Below are 25,918 nucleotides of genomic sequence, written 5' to 3'. Positions count from 1 at the left end.
ATTGTAGGAGATGAATTACATCCCTCCACAAGGCACATCGAATAACAGGCCCTAATCCAGCAAGTTGGATTAGTTTGGTCGGCTTGGCGGCTAAACACGACATCTCGATCTTAGAGTACTTTTAGCCGGTCGACTAAGCCGACCAAAAGTACCCGGCTTGAAGGGAATTCTGTCCAGGCCCGTGTACTCGGTCTTTCGCATCAAAGCCCAAAGAGGCACGAAATTAGGGTATCAAGGGCAAGGGCAGGAGACCTATAAAAAGGGAGAGGGAGCAACGAACAGAGGACTTTTGGATTTTTACACACTAAGCGGCTAGATCTAGGGTTTTAGCGATTTCTCTGATCTTGTTGTTCTCTCGCTTTCATGTCACTCTTGTAACCTTTCAGTTCAATCTAATAAAACGTCTTTGGTCATCCCATATCTGACTTCTAGTCGACTAAATCCCGTTCAAACAATGATGTAACTAGTATGTTTAAAAAATATTTTAGCTACAATTGTTGTTAAAATGATACTACTTGTGAATATATGTATTAATCTTACAAGATATTTGGCAATAGTCAAGACTAAATTTTAAAATTTATAAGTAGGCAAATAAATACTCAAGTCTTTGGTCATAGATCCTCCAAGAAAATAGTTATGTTTTTATTTTACAGGCACAAAGTCAGTTGACATTAGATAGAAACAAAACCAAAGTCAAAGGATATCAAACGTTCTCAAACCTAAAATACTTAATGAAGTTGATCATATTTCTATTATAAACCTACTTGTGTGATGAAAAAATAAAAGTCAAACTTAATTTACATATAATATAATTAAGTTCCTATCACATAGGTTTTGAATAATTTGTATGTCAACCACGTAGGTATTGATTAATTCGTATAATGTATTAATAAACTAACTATTTAGCAAAAAAAATAAAACAAAGAAAACTAACAATATATGGCTGTAATGCACGGTGAACGTGGGAGAGAGATTGTTATTTATGAATAATATAATTAGTAACAACTAACAAGTGGGTTTACTGTTAGTGACATATATAATCATGAATATTTAATCCTGAATGTTTTGTATTGTGTCTTTTGTTTTCATGACCACGTGGTTATTCCATTCACTTCTTTTATCAGATTCAATTTTTCATAGTACCAAAAATAAAATTTACTAGTTACAAAAAAGTGTTTTATTATTAAATAACTAAGTAAAAACCATGCGTTGTGGTCGGGTGATCAAGGTGTTATGTGGATCTTCAAGAAATTCGAATTCGAATCCTCACCACATTAGATTTTCGCAAATGTGACCACCGGAGCTTTCACATTCTTTCTCCGAAAAATGGTTTACCTCTTTTTTTAACTAAAGTAAACGAACTTTTTTTCTTGATCACAGCATCACCCGTTTATTTTTAGTAGCATAAATTTCATACTGATGAAATCAAAACCATTCATAATGAAATAATCTAAACTTTAAACTGATAAAAATCAAGACATAATACGGTTTGATTTAATTAAAAATTAATTTAAATTAACAAATATTACAAATGTTAATTTATAGTATGTTGGAGTTAGAACAAAACTATTTTTGTGCTATTTTATACATGTGGCAAGATTTTTACCATAGAGAAGTGTTTATGTTTCAATTTACAGCTTTTATTGTACTTTTTTGGATTTTTTTTTTGCTTAACTACTTTTATGGACTATTACTACTAATTAACATGAAACAAGGTAAAGAAATTATATTAGATAGTCCTTTTTAATTTATTTTCGCAAAAATATACCTCAATGAAGAAAATGACCAAAATATGTTTTATTAAAGGATAAATATGCATTTATACCCAAGGGTTAACTAATCTAGACTTATGATTTAGCGGTAAGGGGGAGAGTTTTGGTGATAGAGTTTCAAATTTAAAAAAATAAAAAAATAAAAATAAAAAATAAAAAAGTCATATTTTGGTCATTTTATTTTTTGAATGTTATTTTTGTGACAAAAGCTTAAAAAAAACTATTTGAGAGAATTGCCCAACAAGTGATAGTATGATTAGGTTGGGTGTGTTGATTTTTTTCTAGTTTGATTTTAACCAACTATATCTTTCTTTTTGTCAATATAAATGTTTTTATGTAATATATTATTTTATAAATTGGTTTTTATAGTTTTATTCATTCCAAATAAATTTTTATTTTTCATATTTTACATTTTTTTTTGTTAAAACCAGGATTTGCAGTTGATTTAATATTTTTTTTTTTTTTACGTCGAACGACCATTCTATTACTCAAGCTTGAAGTGGTCTGGGTAACCAGACCGGAATAGAACAACCAATGAAAAATAACTCCCTACGGAAGGTTCTAGCAGTCTTAGCTAAAAAATCAGAAAAATGGTTGTGCACTCGTGACACATGAGTGATTTTGAAGTCCAGGAAACAAATCTGCAACGTCTCTATTTTCTCCAATTCTGTTGCGAAGCTTGGCCACTTCTAGGGTTCCTTTATCATTGCAATCAGCTCCTTGCAGTCTGTTCCAAAGCTCTGGCATAGCGAGTGTTGAAGCATATTCTTCATAGCCCATCGCAGTGCTTCTACCTCCGAATGCAATGCTGATTCACATCGAGTGAAATTCCGAATTCCCATAAGTTGTATGTTCTCCCCACTATCCATCCAATCGATCAGAAGCTGTCCAAGATCCATCTAACATGCAAATATTACCCAAGCTTAAAACTTGGTTTTTATCATTATTGTTGGCTTGTACTACTGGTGGTATCATCTCATTTGCATTAAACCATGCTTGACACTCAATTTCTGCGTATCGAATTAGTTCCAAAGGGTCTCTGTCTATTCCTCTGAAGGGTTTATCATTACGAACCTTCCAAATATACCATATTATCCAAGGATAATGATCCTTATCTTGATTTGGTTCTAAGATATCATTTTTCCTCCAGAATAGATAGTTCATGTTTGTGTAGACGGTTGCCACTGGAAATGTACATGCAATTGATTTAATATATATATACACAATAAAGCATATCAAACAACAATATTAAATTTGGCATGAATCTTATGCTATAACGAATGATACAAACATTTGAACTTAAAATAATATGTTTAGTATTATCCTTGTTTGTCCAGTATTTTGAGTATTGGATATACCATCTTCAACTTGCATATACCATCTTCAACAGATTAAAAATAGATAAACATTACTAAAACCAAACATTAGAAGTACATGTATCATCAACCATTTCTATTCTTTATGCTTTATCTCAATGATTATTTTTACTTCTGAAAATATCTGTAGTAAAGATAAACACAAGAGGTTACTACTTAGTTGGAGCTACAAATTAAACTAGTAATATATAATCCTTGAAGTGTAGCCTTCAATAAACATGCAAACATTTAATTAAAACCGCCCATTACCTCTCCTTTGTCGCTAGTTAAGAGCCAGATTGCCCCTTTCTTTGACTTTATTCTAATTAAAAAACATATTATAGTAATATAAGTAATTAACGATGGCTAATTCTGGTCAAAATCTCACGCGCTACTTTTTTTCTTCCCCTGCATGGTGTTCGACACATGCGCTCGTCACTCTCATTCAAATGAGCTGGCTCAACAAAAAAGAAGTTCCTTTTAGGAAACTCCCAGTCACTCTTATGTCTCTCTCCCCTCCACTGCCTATAAAACCAAATCATCTCTCCCACTTGATTCTCCATTTCAAACAAACCTCCATTAGAGAGAATCCACAAAGATATTTCAAGTGACGAATTGGGTTTTGATCAAATACTTAAATTAATGGATTTCTCCGGCATGTTCCTCACTTTCTTTGTGGCGGCTCTGTTTCTCTGTTTGCTCCGGCTAATAACCTCCGTCGCTGGATTCCGCCGTAGCTCCTCCTCGCAACTCCCTCTTCCTCCGGGAACAATGGGTTATCCTTACGTCGGAGAAACATTCCAGCTTTACTCGCAAGACCCTAATGTGTTCTTCGCATCAAAACAAAGAAGGTCATACTTTGCACACAATCAAAAAAAAAAAAACTAAATTTGAAATTTTCTGTCTGAAACAGAAAAGTTGACTTTTATTTATTTATTACATGGTAAAACAGATACGGTTCGGTGTTCAAGACTCATGTATTAGGATGTCCCTGTGTGATGATCTCGAGCCCTGAAGCAGCGAAATTCGTATTGGTTACCAAGTCTCATTTGTTTAAACCAACTTTTCCGGCGAGCAAAGAGAGGATGCTTGGAAAGCAAGCCATCTTCTTCCACCAAGGAGATTACCATGCTAAACTCAGAAAGCTCGTCTTGAGAGCTTTCATGCCTGATTCAGTCAGGAACATGGTCCCTAACGTTGAATCAATCGCTCAAAAATCCCTCAGTTCTTGGGATGGAACTCAACTCAACACTTACCAAGAAATGAAAACAGTAAGCCCCCCACATCTTTTGTCACTCTTGTCTTAAAAACAGAGTATCCTCTGTTTCTATTTCTGTTTCTGTCTCTGACTCGATCTTTATGTATCAACAGTACACTTTCAATGTGGCGTTGATCTCAATACTCGGAGAAGACGCAGTCTTGTACAGAGAAGATCTGAAACGATGCTACTACATTCTTGAGAAAGGTTACAACTCGATGCCGATCAATCTCCCGGGAACACTATTCCACAAAGCCATGAAAGCTCGCAAGGAGCTAGCTCAGATCCTTGCTAACATCTTATCTAAAAGAAGACAAAACCAGTCTACGCACAAAGATCTTCTCGGATCATTCATGGAAGACAAAGAAGGGTTAACCGATGAGCAAATCGCCGACAACATAATCGGAGTTATTTTCGCGGCAAGAGACACTACCGCGAGTGTGCTGACGTGGATCCTCAAGTACTTAGCAGATAATCCAAATGTCCTAGAAGCTGTCACTGTAAGTACATGTTTTTTTTCTAAAAAGGACACTTATGGAAGTCTCATGAAGGAGTGGCAATTTCATAAGTTAATGAGGTTTTTTGTTGGGTAAAACAGGAAGAACAAATGGCGATAAGGAAAGAGAAAAAGGAAGGAGAGGGTCTCACTTGGGAAGACACAAGGAAGATGACACTTACTTCTAGAGTCGTCCAAGAGACAATGAGAGTTGCTACAATCTTATCTTTCACATTTAGAGAAGCTGTAGAAGATGTCGAATATGAAGGTATGTACAAACATACGTATATTTGATCATGTCTATACCAATATGTTACATGTGACTTATGCTAAGTAACATGGTTTCTACAGGATACTTGATACCAAAGGGATGGAAAGTATTGCCGCTATTCAGAAACATTCATCACAATGCTGATTTCTTTTCGGATCCCGGAAAATTTGATCCATCGAGATTTGAAGTTGCACCTAAGCCGAATACATTCATGCCATTTGGGAATGGGATCCATTCATGTCCGGGCAACGAGTTAGCTAAACTTGAAATCTCCATTCTAATCCATCACCTCACCACTAAGTACAGGTTAGTTACAAATCATTATAGTTATTTTTGATGTAGACGTGAAACAAAGTTGGATTAATCTTCTTTTGGAAAGATTTTTTTTTCTTATGAGTGGTTTCTTGATAATTTTCAGGTGGTCAATCGTAGGACCAAGTGACGGAATTCAATATGGACCGTTTGCTCTTCCTCAGAATGGACTGCCTATTACTTTGGAACGAAAACCAGAGATTGACGTATGAAAATAGTTACAAAGATAGCTTTCTTAGATTAGAAAGTATGGGATTCTTACCATATTAAGAGATCAAATATACAAAATGAGAAGAGAACAAGATGGAAAAATCCAAACGGAACTCTCAAGTGTACATAGATTTCAGTTATATTCTATTTTATAGAAAATTTGGTTTAGGTTTAGGTAATGTAGAGAATTAAAAAGGTTATAGAGAAGTTTAGTGTTTTTCTGTTCTTTTCTGTGTCATTTTTCTCAAATTGTAATTTGTTTTTGCTATCGATGTATGTATATCAGTTTATGGAATGCTCAAAGCAAGTTTCCAACAAAATTTGCAGTTGTCAACAAATTATTGTTTTATAACTAATTTTGTTAACGTCTTTTATCATGCTTATAACAAAATGCTAACTAAACTTTTCATGTATGATATTTTGTGTACAAAAATCATAAAACAAAGCGTTGAGTATATCACTGAAACTTAGTTTTTTTTTAAAGTATATTACTGAAATTGCAGGACTGATGTAAGTAAAACTTTATCAACTGTAAGTAAACAATTTTTACTGCACAAACAAAAAAAAAAAGAAGGATATTTGGCGTATTCGAATCTGATGATCAAGGTCGTAGGTAGTTTAGGTTGATGTTAATTGACACAAAAAATACCTTTGGAGTATGTAATCACCTTTTAAAATTTGCAGTATAAACATATGGCATGACATCAACCAGTAAGTCATGGCCAATTGTTTAGCCATTCACTTGGTTACTTTTTTGTTCTACATTTCACTTAGTTGCTTTTTTTGGTTCTACACTTCTACCGTTCACTTTTTTACTTTTATTTTGGTTCTACCATTCACATGGTTACTTGTATAATACTTTAACTACTCTCTCTATATTATATTAAATGTCATTTTAACACTTTTTGTTACAAAAAATACCATTTTAGAATTTTAATGCAATTTTCATTTTAATATTAATTATAAATGCATTGATTTTATAAATAATTTCATTTATTTGAAATACTATTAGTTAAATATGTGTAATTAATAAAGAGATAAAATGTATTTCAATCATTTTTTACATTTGTGTGAAAAATAAGAGAGTATTATATAAATAATAAACTACCTGGTCAAAAGAATTTAAATACCTTTTATGGAAAGTAAATACAAAATCAACGACAGCTGGAGTTACATAATTTTGAATAATTTTATTAAATAGCTAAAAGCCGAATCCATTCTAATCTTTTCACTTTTTCAGGGGCGACTTTGACCATAAGTCGTGAATTATGAGCCAGCCCAGTCAAATGTGATTTTTTTTTTTGGTAAAATAAATGTGATTATATTTTGTTACAAGAATGCGGATATTCTCGTTTAGATGACTAATTATAATCAGTCATCACAATAAAAATTTCTTAAAAATATACAGCTGTAATTTTGTTCTTTAATCTAAGGATCACTAAGTCTTTTCTTAATCTTTCTGAAAGATATTTACCAAAGTCAAATTCTAGTGTTCATATACAATACAGTATAACATCTTTAAATTAATACTCTATAAATTAATATACACTAAAAATTTCTATAAAATAATATAATTTCATAGTTTCAAATTGAGTTTTTGGTTCAATTAGTATATCGATAAATTAATATCTCTATAAATTAATAAAAAAATTATAGTTTTGGTGTAATCCTAACATTATTAATTTACTGTACATTGTTGAGGTGATAACGTCGCCTTTACTAGCGGATCCAAGCAAATACTACTATTAGTATAGCGGATCTAATTCATTCTAATTTGAGCGAGCGAGAATAATATAGGTGTTTTTATATGTGTTAGATTAGGGCTGGGCAAATAAACCGAACCCGATCCGATAAAAATGAATCCGGACCGATCCGAACCCGGCATAAATACCGAATGGATCTTGTTTTATCGTATTTCGGGTTATGAGTATCGTCTGAACCGAACCTGAACCTAAATGAATACCCAATAGAACCCGAAACATTCAAAATTTCCAAAAAGAACTTGTACCAAACATGATCTCAATTCCTAATATGTATTCAAAATATATTGAACATCTAAAATAATTATCTATTATATGAAGATTGATGGTTGAAGAAGGCGGTTGAAGGTTGAAGTTTTTAGATTTTGGTTTTGTTTTCATTGAATAATGTTTTTCATTTCATGAGAACTTGGTTTTCGTTTTATGCTTTCATTTATTTGGTTTTCGTTTTATGTTTTCATTTATTTGGTTTTCTTTCGATCAATAACTATGTTTACCTTTCACTTGATTTTGAATGATCACATTTGATGTTCCTTTCTTTTTTTTGAACCGAAATATGTACAAGTCAAGTATTTTAAAACTAAAGAACCGATTTCACTTACTTTTTGGTTACAAAGTAGATATAAATTAGGTACATTTACACCGAAGAACCGATTGAGACCCGAACCCAAAAGTACATCGGGTTGTACCGGTTTTTTTGAAGATTTACTAAATCCGACCCGAACCCGATAGAATCTGAACCGATCCCGAACCGAATTTTCATATAATCCGAATGGAGCTGATTTTGATAAACCCGAAAAACCGAAACCCGATTGGACTAAACCTAAATCCGATTGGGACCCCGAATGCCCATGCCTATGTTAGATCATGACACACAAAAAAAAGCCATTTGATTTTGAATTTCGTTAATTTCGTTAATTTAATATTTTACACTAATGAAATGTTAAATAGTAAACAATAAAACTAAATTTCAGAAAATAAAATATGTTATTATGATAGTATATAACCCACATACACACACTGACACACATTAAAACTTTTGTTGGTTATTCTATTATGGTTTGAAGGTTTTAAAAAACACACACGCGCATCAAAAGTCCTGTTCAAAAACGCGGCTTCCGCGGCCGGTTAATCGGCGGAAATACGTGGTTCGGAGGACCACCGTCGCGATTTGATGTTAATCGGAGCATTAATCGGAAAATTTTAAAATATAATCGTTTTTGTATGTTTTATGTTCCAAATGACATATATCTCTTAAACTTATTCTATTGTGATTAAAATCTTCAAGATTAACAAGATTAAACAATGAAATCGCAAAAGAAAAAGTATGGCGGCTGTTGCTCTGTAAAAAATTCGCAGGGATTTAGGTTGAAGACAGGGATATTTTCGTCTTTTCTGGTTCATTAAACCTTAAAAAAAAAAATTGACAAAAGGAGGCTTCGTCATTCGAACCCGGGCCTGGGATGAGTTAGGGAAGGAACATTACGACTAGCCTAGGTGTCATTGACTGTTTTAGTACACATATTATTTATATAACACCTAAAATATATATAAAATCCATAAAATTACTCCCCGATTAATCTCCGTATAGTCTCCGATTAATTGATTCGGCGCTAGGCCCTACCCAACCGCACGCGTAGCGCCTAACGAGTTTTCGAACATTTTCAAAACTAGTCAAGAGTTGGCCTAGTGAATTATTTTTTAAAATTTAATAATAGAAGTTATGTTCGATTCTGCAGGTTGGAAAGGATCCACTTTGCTAAATAAAGTTTATTTAACATGGTTTTGAGTTTCGCGCTAGAGAGATGTACATACCAAAATTTCAAAAACATCATCGAAACTGATTCTAAATAATTACATGACCACAATGTTAATACAAATTAATTACCAAGGGAAAAAGTTGCTAAACAAATATTATAATTATTTGCTCAACTAAATAACCATATTTAGGAGTAGATTAAAATCTACGTATTTGACTTTATGAAAAAATATTCATTTGATATTTCCTCAAAAAAAGAGAGCACCATCTTCGATACTACTACTATTGCCTCGATAAGTACATTTGATGGCAAAGCAGTACTATTATACTTTAGAACCAGTACGCTACAGAAATGGTATACTTTCATGAATGCAATTAATAATGTAATTGGTTGAACAGTATTTATATATAATTTGTGATATTATTATATAAAATAAGTTAATTCTATTAAATTATTTTAAAGATTTTATATATTCTAAATGCAAATACTCTATAAAAACTTCATATGAAAACATTGAGTAAAGAACACCTGGAGAGCATTTGCATCATCCAAATGTAATGATGTGCTAAATGAAGAGTATAATGTTTATGCTAATTTTCTGTCAATCAAACCATAAATTAAGTAGATTTTTTTGTGCAAATATCTATTATTATAAAAAAAGGGTTTACTCTCTCTTGGTGCTGCCACGTAGGCGGACATGTCAATAAGTCGTTGCCTGACGTCGCGACACCCTTCCCTCTCTACGCAGCGTTTCATTAATATATGGCGTCATGAGCTTTTCCTTTATTGTGTGTTATTGGTCCTGAAAGCGTGCAAACATCCGGCCTGAAGACTCTCTCCCTCTAACCCTAATACGACGTAGACTAACCCACAAAGATCGTCTATCATCTTCATGCGGCCGGAGGCGGTGACGTTTGCGCTTCTTCTCATGACTGTAACGGACTTCTTTATGGATTCGTCTTTAATCCTGTTGATTTATTCTCCCAGGATGTGTCTTTGAGGTGTTGATTAGGTATGAAAGGCGGTGTGTGTTCAGTATAAATATGTGAGCAATCCTCTTCTTGGACTCATCTTCTCTTTCAATTCTCTGAAAGGATCTCCGGTTAAGCGAGGCGGCGAGGGTCGACATGCTCCTCCTGTACGCCAAGGTACTTCCGGCTTGACTTTGTAGTTTTTTTTTTCTTAATCCTTTCAAGCGTTGTTGTTGTTTTGATTATGAAACTTTCAAACAATAGTTCTTCACCAGAGATCAATACACTCATGTTTTCGTTATTCCCCATAATTTTTTCTTATCATCAAATATTTAGGATATGATCATTGTTGTGATTGTTGATTCTGTTTCACTTTGTTCGTATATTTTTATTCATCAAATAGTCCGTATAAGGAAATCCATATGCTTATGTCTTGATTATGAAAAAATTAACAAGCGCTTTAGTTTATTATTGATGGTCAAGATATATATTTTGTTTTGTTTATGTTTCCAATTTGTCATGCATTGCAGGCGACTCTCACCCAAGCCACCAGGAACGTGTCCACCGCTGAACACATTCAGGCATCTTTTCAATGTACTATGTTAGCGACTTTGAGGTAACACGGAGCAATTTGAACTTCAAGCTGTCCAACTCTCCTCTCTCGATCCGGTTCAATAGTGGTGTGTCTGTCACTATGATGAGTGTATTCGACTCTCACGCTGTATCGTTTCACAAACAGCTTGAGGGCTACAAGGTTGAATCACGTGTGGTTGTTCCAACATGCATTAATCTGAAGCTTATAGGAGGTATCACTTCATATCTGTTTTGTTAATTATGAGTTTCATCCTAATGCTATTTATGAAAACTAACCGAGCTTCAATTTGCAGGTCGTTTGTTCCTCAATGCCACGCCTGGAACTCATTTCTATTTTGACAAGGAGTCTGAATCTGGCGGGAGTTTCAGTCTCCTGTTCTCGAACAGCTGTACCTAACACAATGCCATCATCCCCTGTTCTCGCAGAGGCAGCACAGAGCCATGGGTATACCACCATCTGAACCTGCAGCCACTAACGGTCTCTCCATTGACCTCCGTCTAGCGTTTCAGCGACCTTATGACTAGATGCCATGCCCTGGTAGCGGCAACGTCCAAGCACACTATATTCTAGGAACTCTAGAATTATTTCTGTTCGGAAAATGAAGAGGCTTCAATATAATGTCAAGAAGGCTTAAAATGAAAGAGAAAGTGATGCATCTCAACGAAGCTGGCTCTGTTATTTATAGGTGTTGTTTATTTCCGACCAATCTTTGTTCGAAGCCAGTGCTTGTGTCTATCACTTGATGTTCTGGTTACAGACGTCGTGATAATTTATCTTTTAGCCATTGGGGGAGAGTGATGATCATCACCATCAGAGGAGCCACGAGCAAGCATGAGGAGGCAGAGGGCGAGATATTCTTCTTCGGAAGAAGCGTCAGACTGATCTATGATTCGGTGTCGTTTTGTACGTTTTCTTTTGGTCCACGAGTCAAGATTCTCCGGCTCGATAAGGAAAGGAGGAGGAGCGGTGGTCGTTGTGGAGGTCGGAGAATTGAATGTGTCGAGAGCCATCGTCTTTGATTGGTTGAATTGTAAGAGAAAAAAAGAATAAGAATTGAGATAGTGAAGTGAGCTGGTGAGTGAGTGAGAGATGAGATGTGAACACGTCTTTGTTATAATTTTTGGGTGATTAAGAGTGGGAACGTGGGCTCTAAGTGATCAAGTGGTGTTTCTTCTCAATGTTCAAAAAAAAAAAAAAAGTGGTGTTTCTTCTCATTTCTCCATATCCATACATATTCATATTATCTAAATCAATAGGTTTAAAAATGTATACAATAATACCAACACGTTCAAAAACAAATCTATAAGAATGAAAAATAACTCATAGTTTATGTATTGAATTTCAACTGTAATGACAAGTATTTTTATTTACTTACTTTTATAATAAAAATAATAATAAACAAACGATAAAAATTTAAAATTATAACATTAATGAAAAAAATAAAATAAAAATTTAATTTATCAAACTTTTGATTTCTAATAAGAAGAACAGAAACAATAGTAAAAATTAAAATTATTTTTAGTTTAAGTAAACTGCATATTTTTTACACGTATATGAAAATACAATATATCTTTTAATTAATATTCACTTGCTTAACAAAGATTAATATAGACAAAGATAAGTTAATAACAACATCAATTACAATAATTGATCTTAAAACAAATATTTGTATCATTTATTAATATGTGTTTCAAATTGATATCATTTATTTTTCTGATACTATTTATATGATGTAATATGATCCTTTTTTTGTAGTGTATCATACACCTTTCTTGCAAATGCAAACCTAAAAATACTACAAAATCATACAAAAAATAATAACCTAGATCACAAGTAAAATATATTCTGCCCGTAGAGCGGGCCGACCCTAGTTTTTATATATAAAGTTGAGTTTGCTTCCCTCCTAGACTGTCCACATAGGCGGACACATCACTAATTCGAATTTTGAGAAGCCGACACGTGTCTGCATTCAAAACGCGGTGTTTCATTAACTTAGAGTTCAAAACGCGGCGTTTTGGAGTTGGAGATCGTGTCGGCTTTTGGTGTAACTTATAAACATGTGGGAATATTGTCGTGTGAATCTTAGATCAAATTAAAAATAATACTTTTAACAATATACTTTTATATTTTAGTAAACAAATAATGTTGTGTTCTTCGTCTTGTGAATACGTCATAAAAACAACTCTTATGATATTATTGATATTCAATCTGATCATACCGGTATGACAAATTAATGTAAATCAACAGAACCGAGTACAATGATTTTAATTAGATTTACACGTGTCGAAAATACAATAAAATGTTTTTATTTATTTTAATGTGTAAAATAGCCCATAAAAACCAAAAAAACTAGATGAACCAATAGGTTTATAGTATATTAGTGAACATACATATAAAATGTATAATATTATATAGTGAATGCAAAATTGAATTTACTAATTTTTTATACATATACTGAGTATTTAACATATGAATAATGTTTTAGCAAAAAAAAAACATAAGAATAGTTATTTGCTTTACACATTTACATCAATTTATTTTTTAAGGTCCATAATTTCACGATAAATAGTGCTCCTATAATTATTTGCTTTACCCATTTACATCAATGTATTTTTTAAGGTCAATGATTTCAGGATAAATAGTGTTCCTAACTTCTTTTTTTTTTTCATACAATAGCGCAAACATATTATTATATATTACTCATACTTAGCTATTTGAATAAACATACACTCTGATATTTGAAAATTTTGAATGATTCCTTTTGTACGGTAAACGGTTTTATTTCAAAGTATTAATACATCAATGTAAAAATATACTCCCTCCGTTTCATATTAAGTGTCGTTTTAGAGAATTTTTTTCGTTACAAAATAAGTGTCGTTTTTGATTTTCAATGCAAAATTTATTAATTTTATGCAAAATTTATTTTTCTATTGGTTGAAATATGGTTAGGTGTATAGGTAATAGTGTTTTTTTTTTATAGGAAATGTAAAAAATTAATTGTTTCCTTAATCTGTATGCCGAAACCTAAAGTGATACTTATAATGAAACAGAGGGAGTATTTTTTAAGATAGTTACACGCATCTGCAGCATAAACTCTTTATTACATACGAGCATGAATTCTATAAAAAACGTCCATGCAATATTATCATTTAATTTAAATTTAAATATATTGTTAATTCATAACGAAAGTTTCCACAGTATTAATAACTTCTAAATTAATAGTAAAACCTATCTAATAAATTCTAACCTTATTTAATAACGATAAACCGTATTTAATTTAAAGAGTAACAAGAAAGTTGAAGTATGACTTTCATTAATAGAAAACTATCACATTTTAATTAAAACATACACATACTAAGTTACTCACACTAACAAAAGGTTGTTTTCGCTTAGATAATATAAGTTTTTTTCTTAACATATTTCTCTGGGATGATCATTGCATAATTGTACGTGGATGTCATTAATCTTATTATATTAGTTTTTTCTTCATAGAATAATGAAAGTTACTGTCATTTTAATTCAGTCAAAAAATATTTATTAAAAATAACAACATGATCTCTGAATTCTATTTATTTATTTTTGTTTATAATATCGTTTTCAATCTACAATTTTGTTAAAAATGCTTTATAAAATTAATGTAAATTCATATAAAATAGTTTTTGCTAACTTTCCGCCTTAGGGCGGCCGACCCTAGTTAAATAGATAATACCACTTTTAATTGTAGTTTAATTGAATGTGAAGAATTAACAGTCTGTCAAAGTTCATAAGTGACTGTACATTACTATGTTCGTTGATTAGTTGGCTGTAACACACGGTTTAATAATTAGTTGAATAGATAAAGTGATTAGCCAAGGACAAATAAAAAAGACAATTAAAATATCTAAAACAGATTAAACAACTAGAAATATATTAATTAATTAATCTGAATAAGCATTAAGCAGGATCATGAAAATCATCCGATTCTATATGCTTTTTGTTTCTTATTGTTTTTGTTTACTCATTAGGTTTTTAATGATATTGTGATACAGTACGATTACATTATTTATCGTGGAAGTGCATCAAGATTAGTGTTCAAGCCTTTTTGTTGAAACTAGTTATAATGATTTGTGATGATGCTTGTATGGTGTTTTCAGGATCTGCAAGCTAACTCCATCTGCACAATCAAGTCAGGAAATTCAAAGTGAAAAGGACATCAATCATGTAAAGACATTCATGTAAAGCATGGATAACTGATAACTGTTAGTTCAAACGATCAGATTGCATGACTTTTACAGTGTTTTATTCCATTTTACTTGTTTACAGTCCTCTCATGCTAGGCCAGCTATGAGCTAGTTGCCTTCAGTATATGATGTTGTTATGGTTTAGGGAGAGGAGCACAATGGGTGGTCCATACACCTGCTTTGAACACTAAACCGGTTCCTGCCACAACACATTCACCGAGTATCGGCTTTATGCTTGTGCAGACGGTGCAAATGCACAGGGTCCTAAAATTTTGCTTAATTTTTCTTACAAAAAATGGGCCCAAAATTTAGAAGAAAAAAATATCTCTGGAAACGTAACATAACAGCGGGTGAAGAAGAACAGTCTGAAACAAAAAATTAGGTTTTGTCCTTTTGATGAAGAAGAACAGTGTTTGTTTAAAAATGCACGTGGACTTTAAAGGGTCCATATTTGTTTTTGTTTGTAACACAAAAAGGGTCCATATTTAAACAAGGTTTTGAAATGGACCTATAACTTTTGTGACCTTTTTTAACTATAGCCCCGGGTCTGTCATAAGTTTGAGCCGGGCCTTCCAGCCTTCTCCATCTAATCTTTGGAAACTTGACAGAATTACCAGCAAGCCTTATTGGTTCGACAAATAACATTTCAGGCAACTCAAAAGTAATGCTTGTCCACTGGTGCCTTCTTTTGTCAGAGCCTCTGACTCAGAGGAAACAAGCTATATTCCACTGGTGTCCCTCTTGTATGATGGACCAGGCAGTTTCACCATCCTCCGCGATGCACAATTGATAGATACCGAATACTAGAGCTGACGTGGCTGATGGTTGCTGTGTTAGCAACGTGGAGAGTATAAATAAAGATCCATGAGTGTTGTTGAGGGGTATCAAAAGATCATAGAGAAGTCTTAGGCAAATCAGAGGAGTGTCTCTGCATTTGAAGGCAAGTTCAGAGAGGTTTCTCTCTGGATTTAAACCTCTCTGGATTTGAAGGCTCAAGGCATCATTTGGTGACTTGAGATTGTAACTTAGTTCTTTTACAACACATGCTATAGTTTTTTTTTTTTGCAATGCAGTCTCGGATCCTAGTTCTAGCATTGAGTTCAATGAGTGAAAAGTTCTAGAAGAGTGAACTATGGGGGTTTCTTGGAAAGAAACAACAATCAAATTAATCACAGGTAAGAGAGTTCAGTTGATTCTAGTGAAGAAGGGAAGGAAAAAGTATTCATTTCTATGATGATCAGTTTCTCAAGCTCTTGACATTATATTAGTTATTAACTTATTATTTCAAGCAGCAATCAACATTATTATATGCTTGTTGCAGACTGCTTATAACAAAGGTGAATTTTCAATACAATCTCATGCGATCAACTTGACCAACACATCCAGTTTCCAGAGCACATGTAAATTAGTTTCTTGCCAACAAAACAAAGATCTCGTAGAGTAGCATGTTCAGAAAGACACTTGTTGGGTATAAATGATTAAGAAAAGAGAAGACTCTAGAATTGGTCTATATTTTGAGGAGGAATGAAGCTTCCGTTTTCATTAGGGAAATACGCTTGCTGGCCTTCCTGAACCAACTTAACCAAGTGTTCGCTCGTACAACACAAATCCAGAAACTCTCGTTTCATCTTTTTTAGCTCTGGAAGGTTTTAATACTGAAAGTTTTGGAAGGTCTTAATAAGACCACAGTATAATTTGTCGTTTAACTGATTAATTGATCTTAAGGGCCGATTAGTTTGATTTAGACAACCAATTATTCAGTGGTCCGATTAAGTTACCGAATTGGTCTTAGAACACCTCCAACCCCGCTCTATTTTTCACTGTAAAGTAGAGTTTAGAATAAAAATGTTCCAATAGTACTCTATTTTTCATTCTATAGTAGAGTAAAAAATGAGTTTACTCTATATATAGAATAAGTTATTTTTTTGTTCATAACTCTATTTTTCACTCTAAAATAGAGTACAATTGGAGTATAATCCAACTCTATTATAGAGTTACTCTATTTTAGAGCGAAAAATAGATTGAATCATTGGAGATGGTCTTAATCGGTATCTTAACATTGAGGGCCTAGGAGGCCGAATATTTGGCTAGGCACCCTCGTTTTTTAACACAAGTTTCATCTTTTCTATATCCACCGACCCAAAGTTGTGAAACTTTTCTTCCTCAAATTGCAAATAGTATTCATTTTATGGACCTTTTTGTTCTCTTCATCCTTATTTCGGTCATTTGGTAACCGTTTCCAAAGGCCACTTCAACCACAAGCGGGTCAGGGTGCATATCTCGGTGCACAAACTAACTACAGAGGCGGATATAGTAATAATAACAACCACATCTACTACCCAAACTTGGATTATGGTTACCGAGGAAGAAACACACATATCTGATCTGAAGTTCTGTCTTCCTAAAAATGGCTTGGTTGGTCACTCGCACTTCTAGCACTCTGTTTCGGAGTTCAGTTCTTTCGGGTAAAGAACAGCTTTATGGTAACCAATATCTCAAGATTTGTAGGCATTATCATTTTTGGCAAGTTCGAAGTTCCTTGCTTAACCCTCAGGAGAGAATGTTGGTTCTCCATGTAGAGAAACACAAAAGTAATATGAACCTTTTGGTATATGCAAACCATCAAATATAGATAAATACTTCATATGCTTTGTTATTTAATTTTTATATTTTGTTATTTAATATTCTAATATACATATAAACATAAAGCAAATTTTTAACACTTACAAGTTAAGAATTTCTCTTTTTATATATAACGAAAAAGCACATTAGGCACTGTATTAGAAGATTCCTTAAACTCTATGATGACTAAAAGCTTTATACAATTATGTAAGTTACTTGCAGAGCCCATCTTCGCCTTTACACCAAGGGAAAGAAAGATACCAAGGCTTTCTCCACCAATTAGTGTTAAGTTCCTATATCCTCTCTCATACATCTCACCAAAAAAGCCAAGAACTTGGTCCCAGCCTGGATGCTGTCTCATTAAATCCTTAACCAAAACCCCAGTCCAAGAGCCACATAATAATGCCCAGATTGTCATCTACCCATGCTACAAGCCCTTTCATCTGGTGTGCCGGCATCATCTGTGCCATCATCTCTATTGCTGTGATAATTGGTGGCATTGTAATCTTTGTTGGTTACTTGGTCATTCACCCGCGAGTTCCCATCATTAGTGTTGAGTATGCTCACCTCGACCTCTTAAAGTAACGGGTTTCCACAACTCTTCCTCCTTTTCTTTTTTCTTGAAATCTTGAGCATCAACGATCGGTTTCTTGTGTTCTTTGCTTTTATTGAACCAGGTACGATATAGTTGGAGTCATGCAGACGCAGTTAACGATTGTGATTCGTGCAGAGAACGATAATGCTAAGGCTCCTGCTTTGTTTGATAAAACCAATTTTAAGCTAAGCTATGAAGGTAAAATAATAGCGTATTTAAAACAGGATGAGTTCGTAGTTGCTAAAGAGAAATCAGTTTTCTCTCATTACGTGGTTCAGTCATCTCCAATACCATTGAGTACACAAATGAAGCAAGCCATAGACTACGCGATTAAACAAGATGTGATTGTTTTCGAACTTAAAGGTGGGTCAAAGGCTCGATGGCGAGTCGGGCCAGTAGGATCGGTCAAGTTCGAATGTAACCTTAGTTGTGAGCTTAGGTTTAGACCGTCTGATCACAATTCCATCCCATCTCATTGCACTTCTTCTCGTAAGCATTAGGAACTCTTTGTCTCTCATTTGATTTTTCTTTTTAAACTTAGTTAATTAGTTTTTAAAAATATTTTTGGGGCCGGTTTTTTTATTTTCTATAATAAATGTAATAAACTGTTTCATAATATTATCAAATGAACAATCTTGCCCTCTCTCCCAAAGATACAGAACATAAAAGAAAAGTCATGATATTGGAGTTTTCTTGTCACGAAGGAAGCTTATTTTTCATTCTACAACATGAAGTTACTTTACCGAAACTTAATATTCTTTTAGCCGTGGAAAGCATAACCACTTGCGTCACGGCACTTACCTACTAACCTCTTTTTGGGGGAGGTAAATTGTACTATATTATACATGTAAATAGGAGTTTTTAATTGTACTAGGGGCATGCCCCAGCGCTTGCGCAGGGCCTTTGATGTTATTGTTGCTCTATACAAAAAATCTGTACGTGATGCTGTGTTATGTTGTGGTTTTTGATTTGGCAAGATTTGTATTTTTAGTTAACAATAATCATGAAAAAGAGTCCAAATAAGCTTCGAAAATTGTGGTATTTAGGACACCATAGTGATACTATTTTTCTAATGTTTCGATGTGATCGTGACTTAATGTAATGAGATAACAACATTTTGATCTGAAAGAATCATGTCATAGCTTTATGAATAGTAGAAAATCAAATTATAAACTCTTTCCCAGTGAGCCTTAGTTTGCAGGATAAATAAAAACACAACCATGTTTCAAACAACAAAAACACATGATAGAAAAATTCAACATTCACTCACGACTGCGTTTGCAAACGGGTTTTTCCAACATTCTCAAGTCTTGGTATTGTAAACATTATCTTCAAGGAAATCATGTAGACACAAAGCATCAATCACACAAACTGAGCTAGGATCAGAAACTTACAAATATTTGTTCGCATGTTGTATTACAAATAAAGTCAAGAATGCACCCCCAAGGTTCTTCTTTTCTTTACAGCAACATATATAACATAAGCTGGACGAAAAAAATATACATGTTAATAGAAAAGCTAAAGAACTAAATCTATTTGGCAAGATTCAGCATCGGAAAATTCCTTCAATTTAAATCTTCTTGCAAATAATCGGAGTTTGAAGAAGGGGAAGGAGAAAATCTTCGACTGAGCCAGATCATGAAAGTAATCGGTCTTGGTTAGGATCATAACCTAACCAAGGAATTAAAAAACAAAAGAAGGATCATATCATAATCGGGGAATAATATAATCGAAAGTGAGAGAACAAAAATGTAATGTTAGCTGTAAACACAATCAAGCTAATAAGACATACCTCACCAGAAGCTATATTAACTATATGCGGCGTAAAGATTTGCCCAGTTTTCCCTACAACCAAATCAAAACAAAAACTCAAAGATTCTTAACTCACTGTACAAACAAAAACCCTTCTACCAATATTTCTCTAGTCTACTGATGTAGTTCACAGGATTACAACATAAAGCTGAATGCAATAGAAAGTTTGAAACTTTGATATCAGTAAGCAACAGATTAGTAGAAACACGAAGAGAATTTTTGCCAGAAAGAGTTGTAAACTCACCCATAGAACCAAGCTGAGATTTTTCCGATGACCCGGAATTAGACAATGTCGTACCTCTAGCTGCAGCTGCTTGCTCTCTCCTCTCCTTAGCAGACAAACTGCTTGCGGCGGACGCCATTTTCTTAGTCTCTAGGACTAAAGTAAGGAACCTGAAAAATAACCAATCAAGCTTACCATTCTTCATATTCAACGTAATATCAAACTACCAACATATAATAAATTAACCCAAAACTCATGTGCAGTTCTTTTATGTTTTTAAAGAACATATCAAACGTGCCTCATGTTAGTTGATGTGGCCAGGTCCACGGATATAATGGAAGCCACATACATTGTCGAGCCACTTGGTGTAACAGAAACTTCCAAACCAACTTCTTCCTCTTATATATTAACCAACCCCAAACTTATATATTAATCAGACTGAAATATACACATATATATATATATATATACTGAAACATATATTAAGATCCCATTGTATACACTGAAACACTAAGCTGGATTCATTAGATTCTCTGACTCCAAGTGACTACAACAAAGGGAAGACAGAAGATAGATAGTCATATATTATCGCGAAATTTGTATATGTACCTTTGTTTGTTTTTCTTGTTGGTTCGCAGCTGCACCAACTTTTAATTTGGCCTCCTCTTCCACATATTCCTGATTCCACATATTTTATATATGCAATGAGTAATGCCACAGAGTCCAGAAAGTGAAAATATCAGAGAGATCTGAAACTTTCGTACCTTATACAATACATGCCATTGAAGCAAAATTCTAGCTTCCTCTTGGTCGACAATCTCCACCATATAAACCTAAAAAGTACAGTAACAAATTCCTCATACCAAAAGAAAGAATTAAACATACAAAATGTCATCTATTGAATGCTGAGATTTATATTACGTGGAAGATTAGTTTGGTCATGACGATACTTATTAATTATTATGCTGAAACCCCATATTAAAGAATCGCTAGCAGAGGAGTGAACATTCTCCATTGATCCCATATCTCCTGGTATCCTCACTTTCGATGTTTGTAGAAATCTCCATGAACTATAAAATTGAATACACAAAAAAACTTAAATTAGAGGTTTGGTTTCAAAATATGAATAAAGGAGATAGACTGAGATTTTCTCAAAAAAAAAAAAGAGATCTCAAGGAGAAAAACTTAAATTAGACTTGCAGCTAAGCAATGAAATCTATAGAAATTGCTACTCTAATTAGAACGCCATAAACAATTGTTCTTGCTAAAAAGGAGAAAAAGCCAGCGAGGAAATGGTGGAACTACTGAGATTTTCTCAAAAAAAAAAAAAAGAGATAGACTGAGATAACTACGAAAATCAAGGATTTTTGCCTCTGAAAAGGAGTAATAGTAGCAGTAAATTATGTGTCTTTCGATTTATTTTGTTTTTTATTTGTTCTGTGTATCTTAAACGTTTTATTTTCTCTTTCGGTCTTTCTTTTCTCCTGGCATTAAAAGTAGCAATTAGTGGTGAAATAATTGACTGATAATACATTGTCTTCATCGTTTCAAATTGATCGTTGCAAGTTTTTTATTTATTGCTGGGACCCACTTGATGACGTGGATAGACTTGATGATGTGCGGTGATGATGTGGAGAGATGAAGCTCTATCATTGGCTGGGATTAATAATCCTACGTGGACACCCTATTTGTTGAGCATATTCTCCTTTTATTGCTTGTTTGATCTTAGACTTAGAAAACGCTAGACTTAACGATGTTTTGGCCTAGACCAGAGCCCAGTCCTAAGAACATCTCCAATCCTACTCTATTTTCTAATCCAAATATCATTTTGCAATAAAATCTTTTTTTAACTCTACTCCATTTTCAACTCCAAAATAAAATAATGGCTAGGGTTACTCCATTTATGGAATAATCTTACATATTACTCCATTTTGGAGTTGAATATTTTTATTTATAAAATGGTCCTTTGAATCTTTAATGTTTTTATTTTTTATTTAAATAATATTTAAAAATAATATAATAATATGAAATAAAATAGGATATTTCACAAAAGGATTATTTAATAATTTTATATAAATGTGAATAAAATATTTTTTTTTAAAAACAAACATAAATAATTAATAAGCTATTATTTACAATTTCAAAATTAATAAAATTTTCTTGCTCGATTTAGGAATATCATACACAAAGAAGCTCATCTTTCATTACAAAATGCATTAGTTGATCATTTGTGAGAAAAATGTTCTAATGATCATTATTGAACCAACATATATATTGTCTTTTTAATGATTTATTGTAGTTCTTAATAATAAATATTTAATTTAAATAATTTATATTTCAAGTAATTTTTGTAAACATAAAATAGTTGGGGTTAATTCGTAAAATTGTATAAGTATAAGGTATTATTTACAATTGTTGATAAAATAAAATATAATCATTTTAGAATATTATTTTTGAAGTAAAAATGGAATAATATATTGGAGTAAAACTTAACTCAATTTGGGTGGTGCACTTTTTTAGAGTAAAAAATGAAGTAATAACTCAAAGATGCTATAAGGTTTGGCATGATTACCGAATAAGACTACGTTGAGAATAATGCTTGGAAACGAAATTTTTATCAGAAGTTATTTTTCTTGTGGAAGCAACCCGAAGTAATTCCTTTTGTCACGATTAACATTTTTACTGGATTATTTTTTAACTTAACATAATAGGATAATACAAAACAAGATTACAAACCTAAATAAACCAAAACATAGTTCAAACAACCGTTCCACAGGTTTCAGCAAAAAAAAAAAAACAACCGTTCCACGTGAGTAACGTGAGAGTTCGCGTAATAATAGTACTTACTTTTCTTTTCTCAAACCAATTCTAGTTAAAATCTCGGGAAACACGACTGGTGCGAAAGGAGAAGACTTTTCCAAGAAGACATGCGTCTATACATGAATGGTCTGTCATTCGCATTAAATACACATCAATGGAGGCTAACCTATCCACGATATTTTTGCCAGATATGGTAACTGTTCTCTATCTCTCTTTCTTCTTTCTGTCTTTTCAATTGAGAGAGAGAGAAGAGAAGGTCCGAGGAGGAGTAGGATGACCGACCAAATATGTTACGGCGGCCTCTGATTCGCTTGGTGCAGGTCGGGAACTGATTGGCTGACACTGCCACGTGGCTTTTCATGGTTGGCTTGTGAGCAGGGATCGGATCCCGCCTTGTATCAAGTGAATCCGAGTCCGACGTGAAAGAAAAAAAGTCTACAACTTTCAGATCTGACACACTCATCAAATATCTTGTAATTGGGATTTATTCTTCTTTTCCAATCTTTTAATTAGTTTTGAAGCTTGAGGACTAATGGCTATGTTCTTGAAATTTCAGGATCTAAGGTGTTTCTTAGCTATAGATCTTGTATTTGTAATCTCCATAGGTTAAAGATATTCATTGGTTCATTGATCTAGATTTTTGCGATGCCCACTTGATCTATAGATGTGTTGATTCTGAATCTCGAAGCTTTATGCTTAATGGGGTGTTGAGAAATTTCAGTGTTTATTCTGCATCTATATTGGCATAGGTTGGTGTCGCAGGTAAGTTCCTTCTATTGAATCTCTGAGTTTACCTTTGTCATCTGAATTTGATTTTCAGGTTTTTGGTTTGTTTAGAAACCATAGAAATCGAAATTGAATCTTGTTCGGTAAGAAGGTTCATGATGTTGTCAGATTCAGAGTTTATTATGGTTCCAAATAGGAGGTTTTGCAAGTTTTGAAGAATTTTTAATAGAAATTGAAGTTGATTTCCACTTTTTCAGATTCGTTTTGGTTTCGATGATGGTCTATTTCGAATAATATTAATAGTTTCCTTTTTGGATGTTGTTTTTGTGTCATTTTTGGATAGTGTAAATATAGAAACAAGTTATTGCACAGAAGCATATATAGTATTAGCATATATAGTGGGTCCGATTGGTAACGGCGGTAGCTTTAAAATTTTTTGGAAAAATTCTTGGGTTCACCGTTACCATCCAATAGTGTTTGAGTATTTAATATTTGATATCTTTTAAAAAAGGAAATAAAATTGAATATCCAAATTAGATTATATTTTTAAAATAAAATAATAAAATACATAAAAATAGTTACAAAAAATAAATTAATTAATATTGTTAAGTCTTCAGCAAAATACTAAATCTTATACCCTAAATCCTAAACCCTAAACGTTAAACCTTAAACTTTGGATAAACTCTAAACCGTTGGAAAATCTTAAACCCTAAATCATACATTAAAAACTAAATTTTAATAACACTAAACCCTAAATCCTAATCACTAAACCCTAAACCCTTGGGTAAACTCTGAACCCTTGGATAAATCATAAACTCTTGGGTTTAATTTTAAATATTTTTGATTTAGAGTTTATGATTTATCCAAGGGTTCAGGGTTTATCCAAGGGTTTAGTGATTAGGGTTTAGGGTTATTAAGAATTAGTTTTTAATGTATGATTTAGGATTTAAAATTTTCCAATGGTTTACGGTTTATCCAAGATTTAAGGTTTATAATTTAGGGTTTGGAGTTTATGATTTAGGGTATAGGATTTAGTATTTTACTAACGGTTTAACAATATTTATTTATTTATTTTTTGTAACTATTTTTATGTATTTTATTGTTTTATTTAAAAATATAATGTTATTTGGAAATTCAATTTTGTTTCCTTTTATAAAAGATATCAAATATCAAATACCCAAACACTATTGGTTGATGAATTTAAAGGTTCACCATAGGGGGTGACCCCAAGAATTTCTCAAATTTTTGCTGTAGAAAAAAATCTACAGATTTTTTGCTGTGGTTTTAAATTTTATTGCTGTAGAATTTTATGAAAGCATTAAAAAATTGCTTTGGATATTTGGCTCTGCAGAGCACTTGTACAGCTATAGTTTATTTCTACAGTTGTGGTTTCAAAAAAAAATTTAAAGCTTGATTGCTCTGAATTTGGTGCTTTAGAAATAAATAGGAATGTAGACAGCACCTAAAACAACTACCAATCACCCCCAGTATTAACAAGTTAATGTATATGACAGAGAGAATCTTTTTGGTGAATCTATACTATTAAAACAAAATCTATGCTTTTGCTTTTCATCATATTTACAATGGTATGCCACTGGCATCTAATTTTAATATAAATATTATTTATTTAAATTAAACAACAGAATATTCTCTATATTTATGATAATTAATATTTTCCATATTTTTTTTTGTGAGTTATTATAGTTCTAATTTATAATTATAATCTACCTATGTGACACGTTTAATCACCGAAAAACCAATTGCACTACATTTAAAAAATTGATATTACGATTAGAAATCTAATCCACCTTGCTCTTATATTTTGATCCCATATTGTCACCTAAATAATACTCTAATACATAGAAGTCTAATCCATCTTACTTTTATACTTATATATTACTTAGAAAAATATTTTTTGCGCAGTCATATATGTTCATATCGTGGGATTAGTCAATGATGTTATAAAAGATTGCGAGTCTGCTAACATACTTCGTTTAATGTCTTTGAGCTAAGAAAAAGTGGATGTAAATTGGCTCTTTTATAAAATTGATGATACATAATATAGTTACATTTTCATTTATCATCATACTTTATGAGTTTACTTTTTTTTTTTTTGTACTTAACTTTATGAGTTTACTTT

The 25,918-nt window shown here is 32.7% G+C and overlaps 2 protein-coding genes and 2 long non-coding RNA genes across 5 annotated transcripts; all 4 read left to right on the top strand.

The window, feature by feature from the left end:
- The first annotated feature begins 3,466 nt into the window (after positions 1 to 3,466).
- LOC106379426 (abscisic acid 8'-hydroxylase 3) lies at positions 3,467 to 6,021 on the top strand. The gene is made up of 6 exons (XM_013819381.3): positions 3,467 to 3,978; positions 4,080 to 4,398; positions 4,499 to 4,885; positions 4,984 to 5,149; positions 5,233 to 5,458; positions 5,571 to 6,021. Exons 1-6 carry the CDS (start codon positions 3,770 to 3,772, stop codon positions 5,674 to 5,676), a joined length of 1,413 nt encoding a protein of 470 aa, XP_013674835.1. The 5' UTR covers positions 3,467 to 3,769; the 3' UTR covers positions 5,677 to 6,021.
- A 3,961-nt stretch (positions 6,022 to 9,982) lies between these two features.
- Positions 9,983 to 11,974, top strand: LOC106379427. 2 transcript variants are annotated; one of them, XR_001276036.3, is made up of 4 exons: positions 9,983 to 10,206; positions 10,289 to 10,342; positions 10,696 to 10,971; positions 11,053 to 11,974. It is a non-coding gene; the product is annotated as an uncharacterized LOC106379427 (long non-coding RNA). The 2 variants fall into 2 exon arrangements; XR_001276035.3 differs by having other exon boundaries at positions 9,984 to 10,342.
- Positions 11,975 to 16,836: 4,862 nt separating this feature from the next.
- On the top strand, positions 16,837 to 18,849 carry BNAC07G18340D. The gene is made up of 2 exons (XM_013819382.3): positions 16,837 to 18,183; positions 18,280 to 18,849. The coding sequence occupies exons 1-2, from the start codon at positions 18,005 to 18,007 to the stop codon at positions 18,695 to 18,697; spliced, it is 597 nt and encodes a 198-aa protein (XP_013674836.1). The 5' UTR covers positions 16,837 to 18,004; the 3' UTR covers positions 18,698 to 18,849.
- A 3,500-nt stretch (positions 18,850 to 22,349) lies between these two features.
- Positions 22,350 to 24,022, top strand: LOC106379430. The gene is made up of 2 exons (XR_001276038.3): positions 22,350 to 23,245; positions 23,373 to 24,022. It is a non-coding gene; the product is annotated as an uncharacterized LOC106379430 (long non-coding RNA).
- Positions 24,023 to 25,918: the final 1,896 nt, after the last annotated feature.

The sequence above is a fragment of the Brassica napus genome, chromosome C7 (assembly GCF_020379485.1).
Source record: "Brassica napus cultivar Da-Ae chromosome C7, Da-Ae, whole genome shotgun sequence".
In the NCBI taxonomy this organism is placed as follows: domain Eukaryota; kingdom Viridiplantae; phylum Streptophyta; class Magnoliopsida; order Brassicales; family Brassicaceae; genus Brassica; species Brassica napus.
This window is presented reverse-complemented; position numbering and strand designations above follow the sequence as displayed.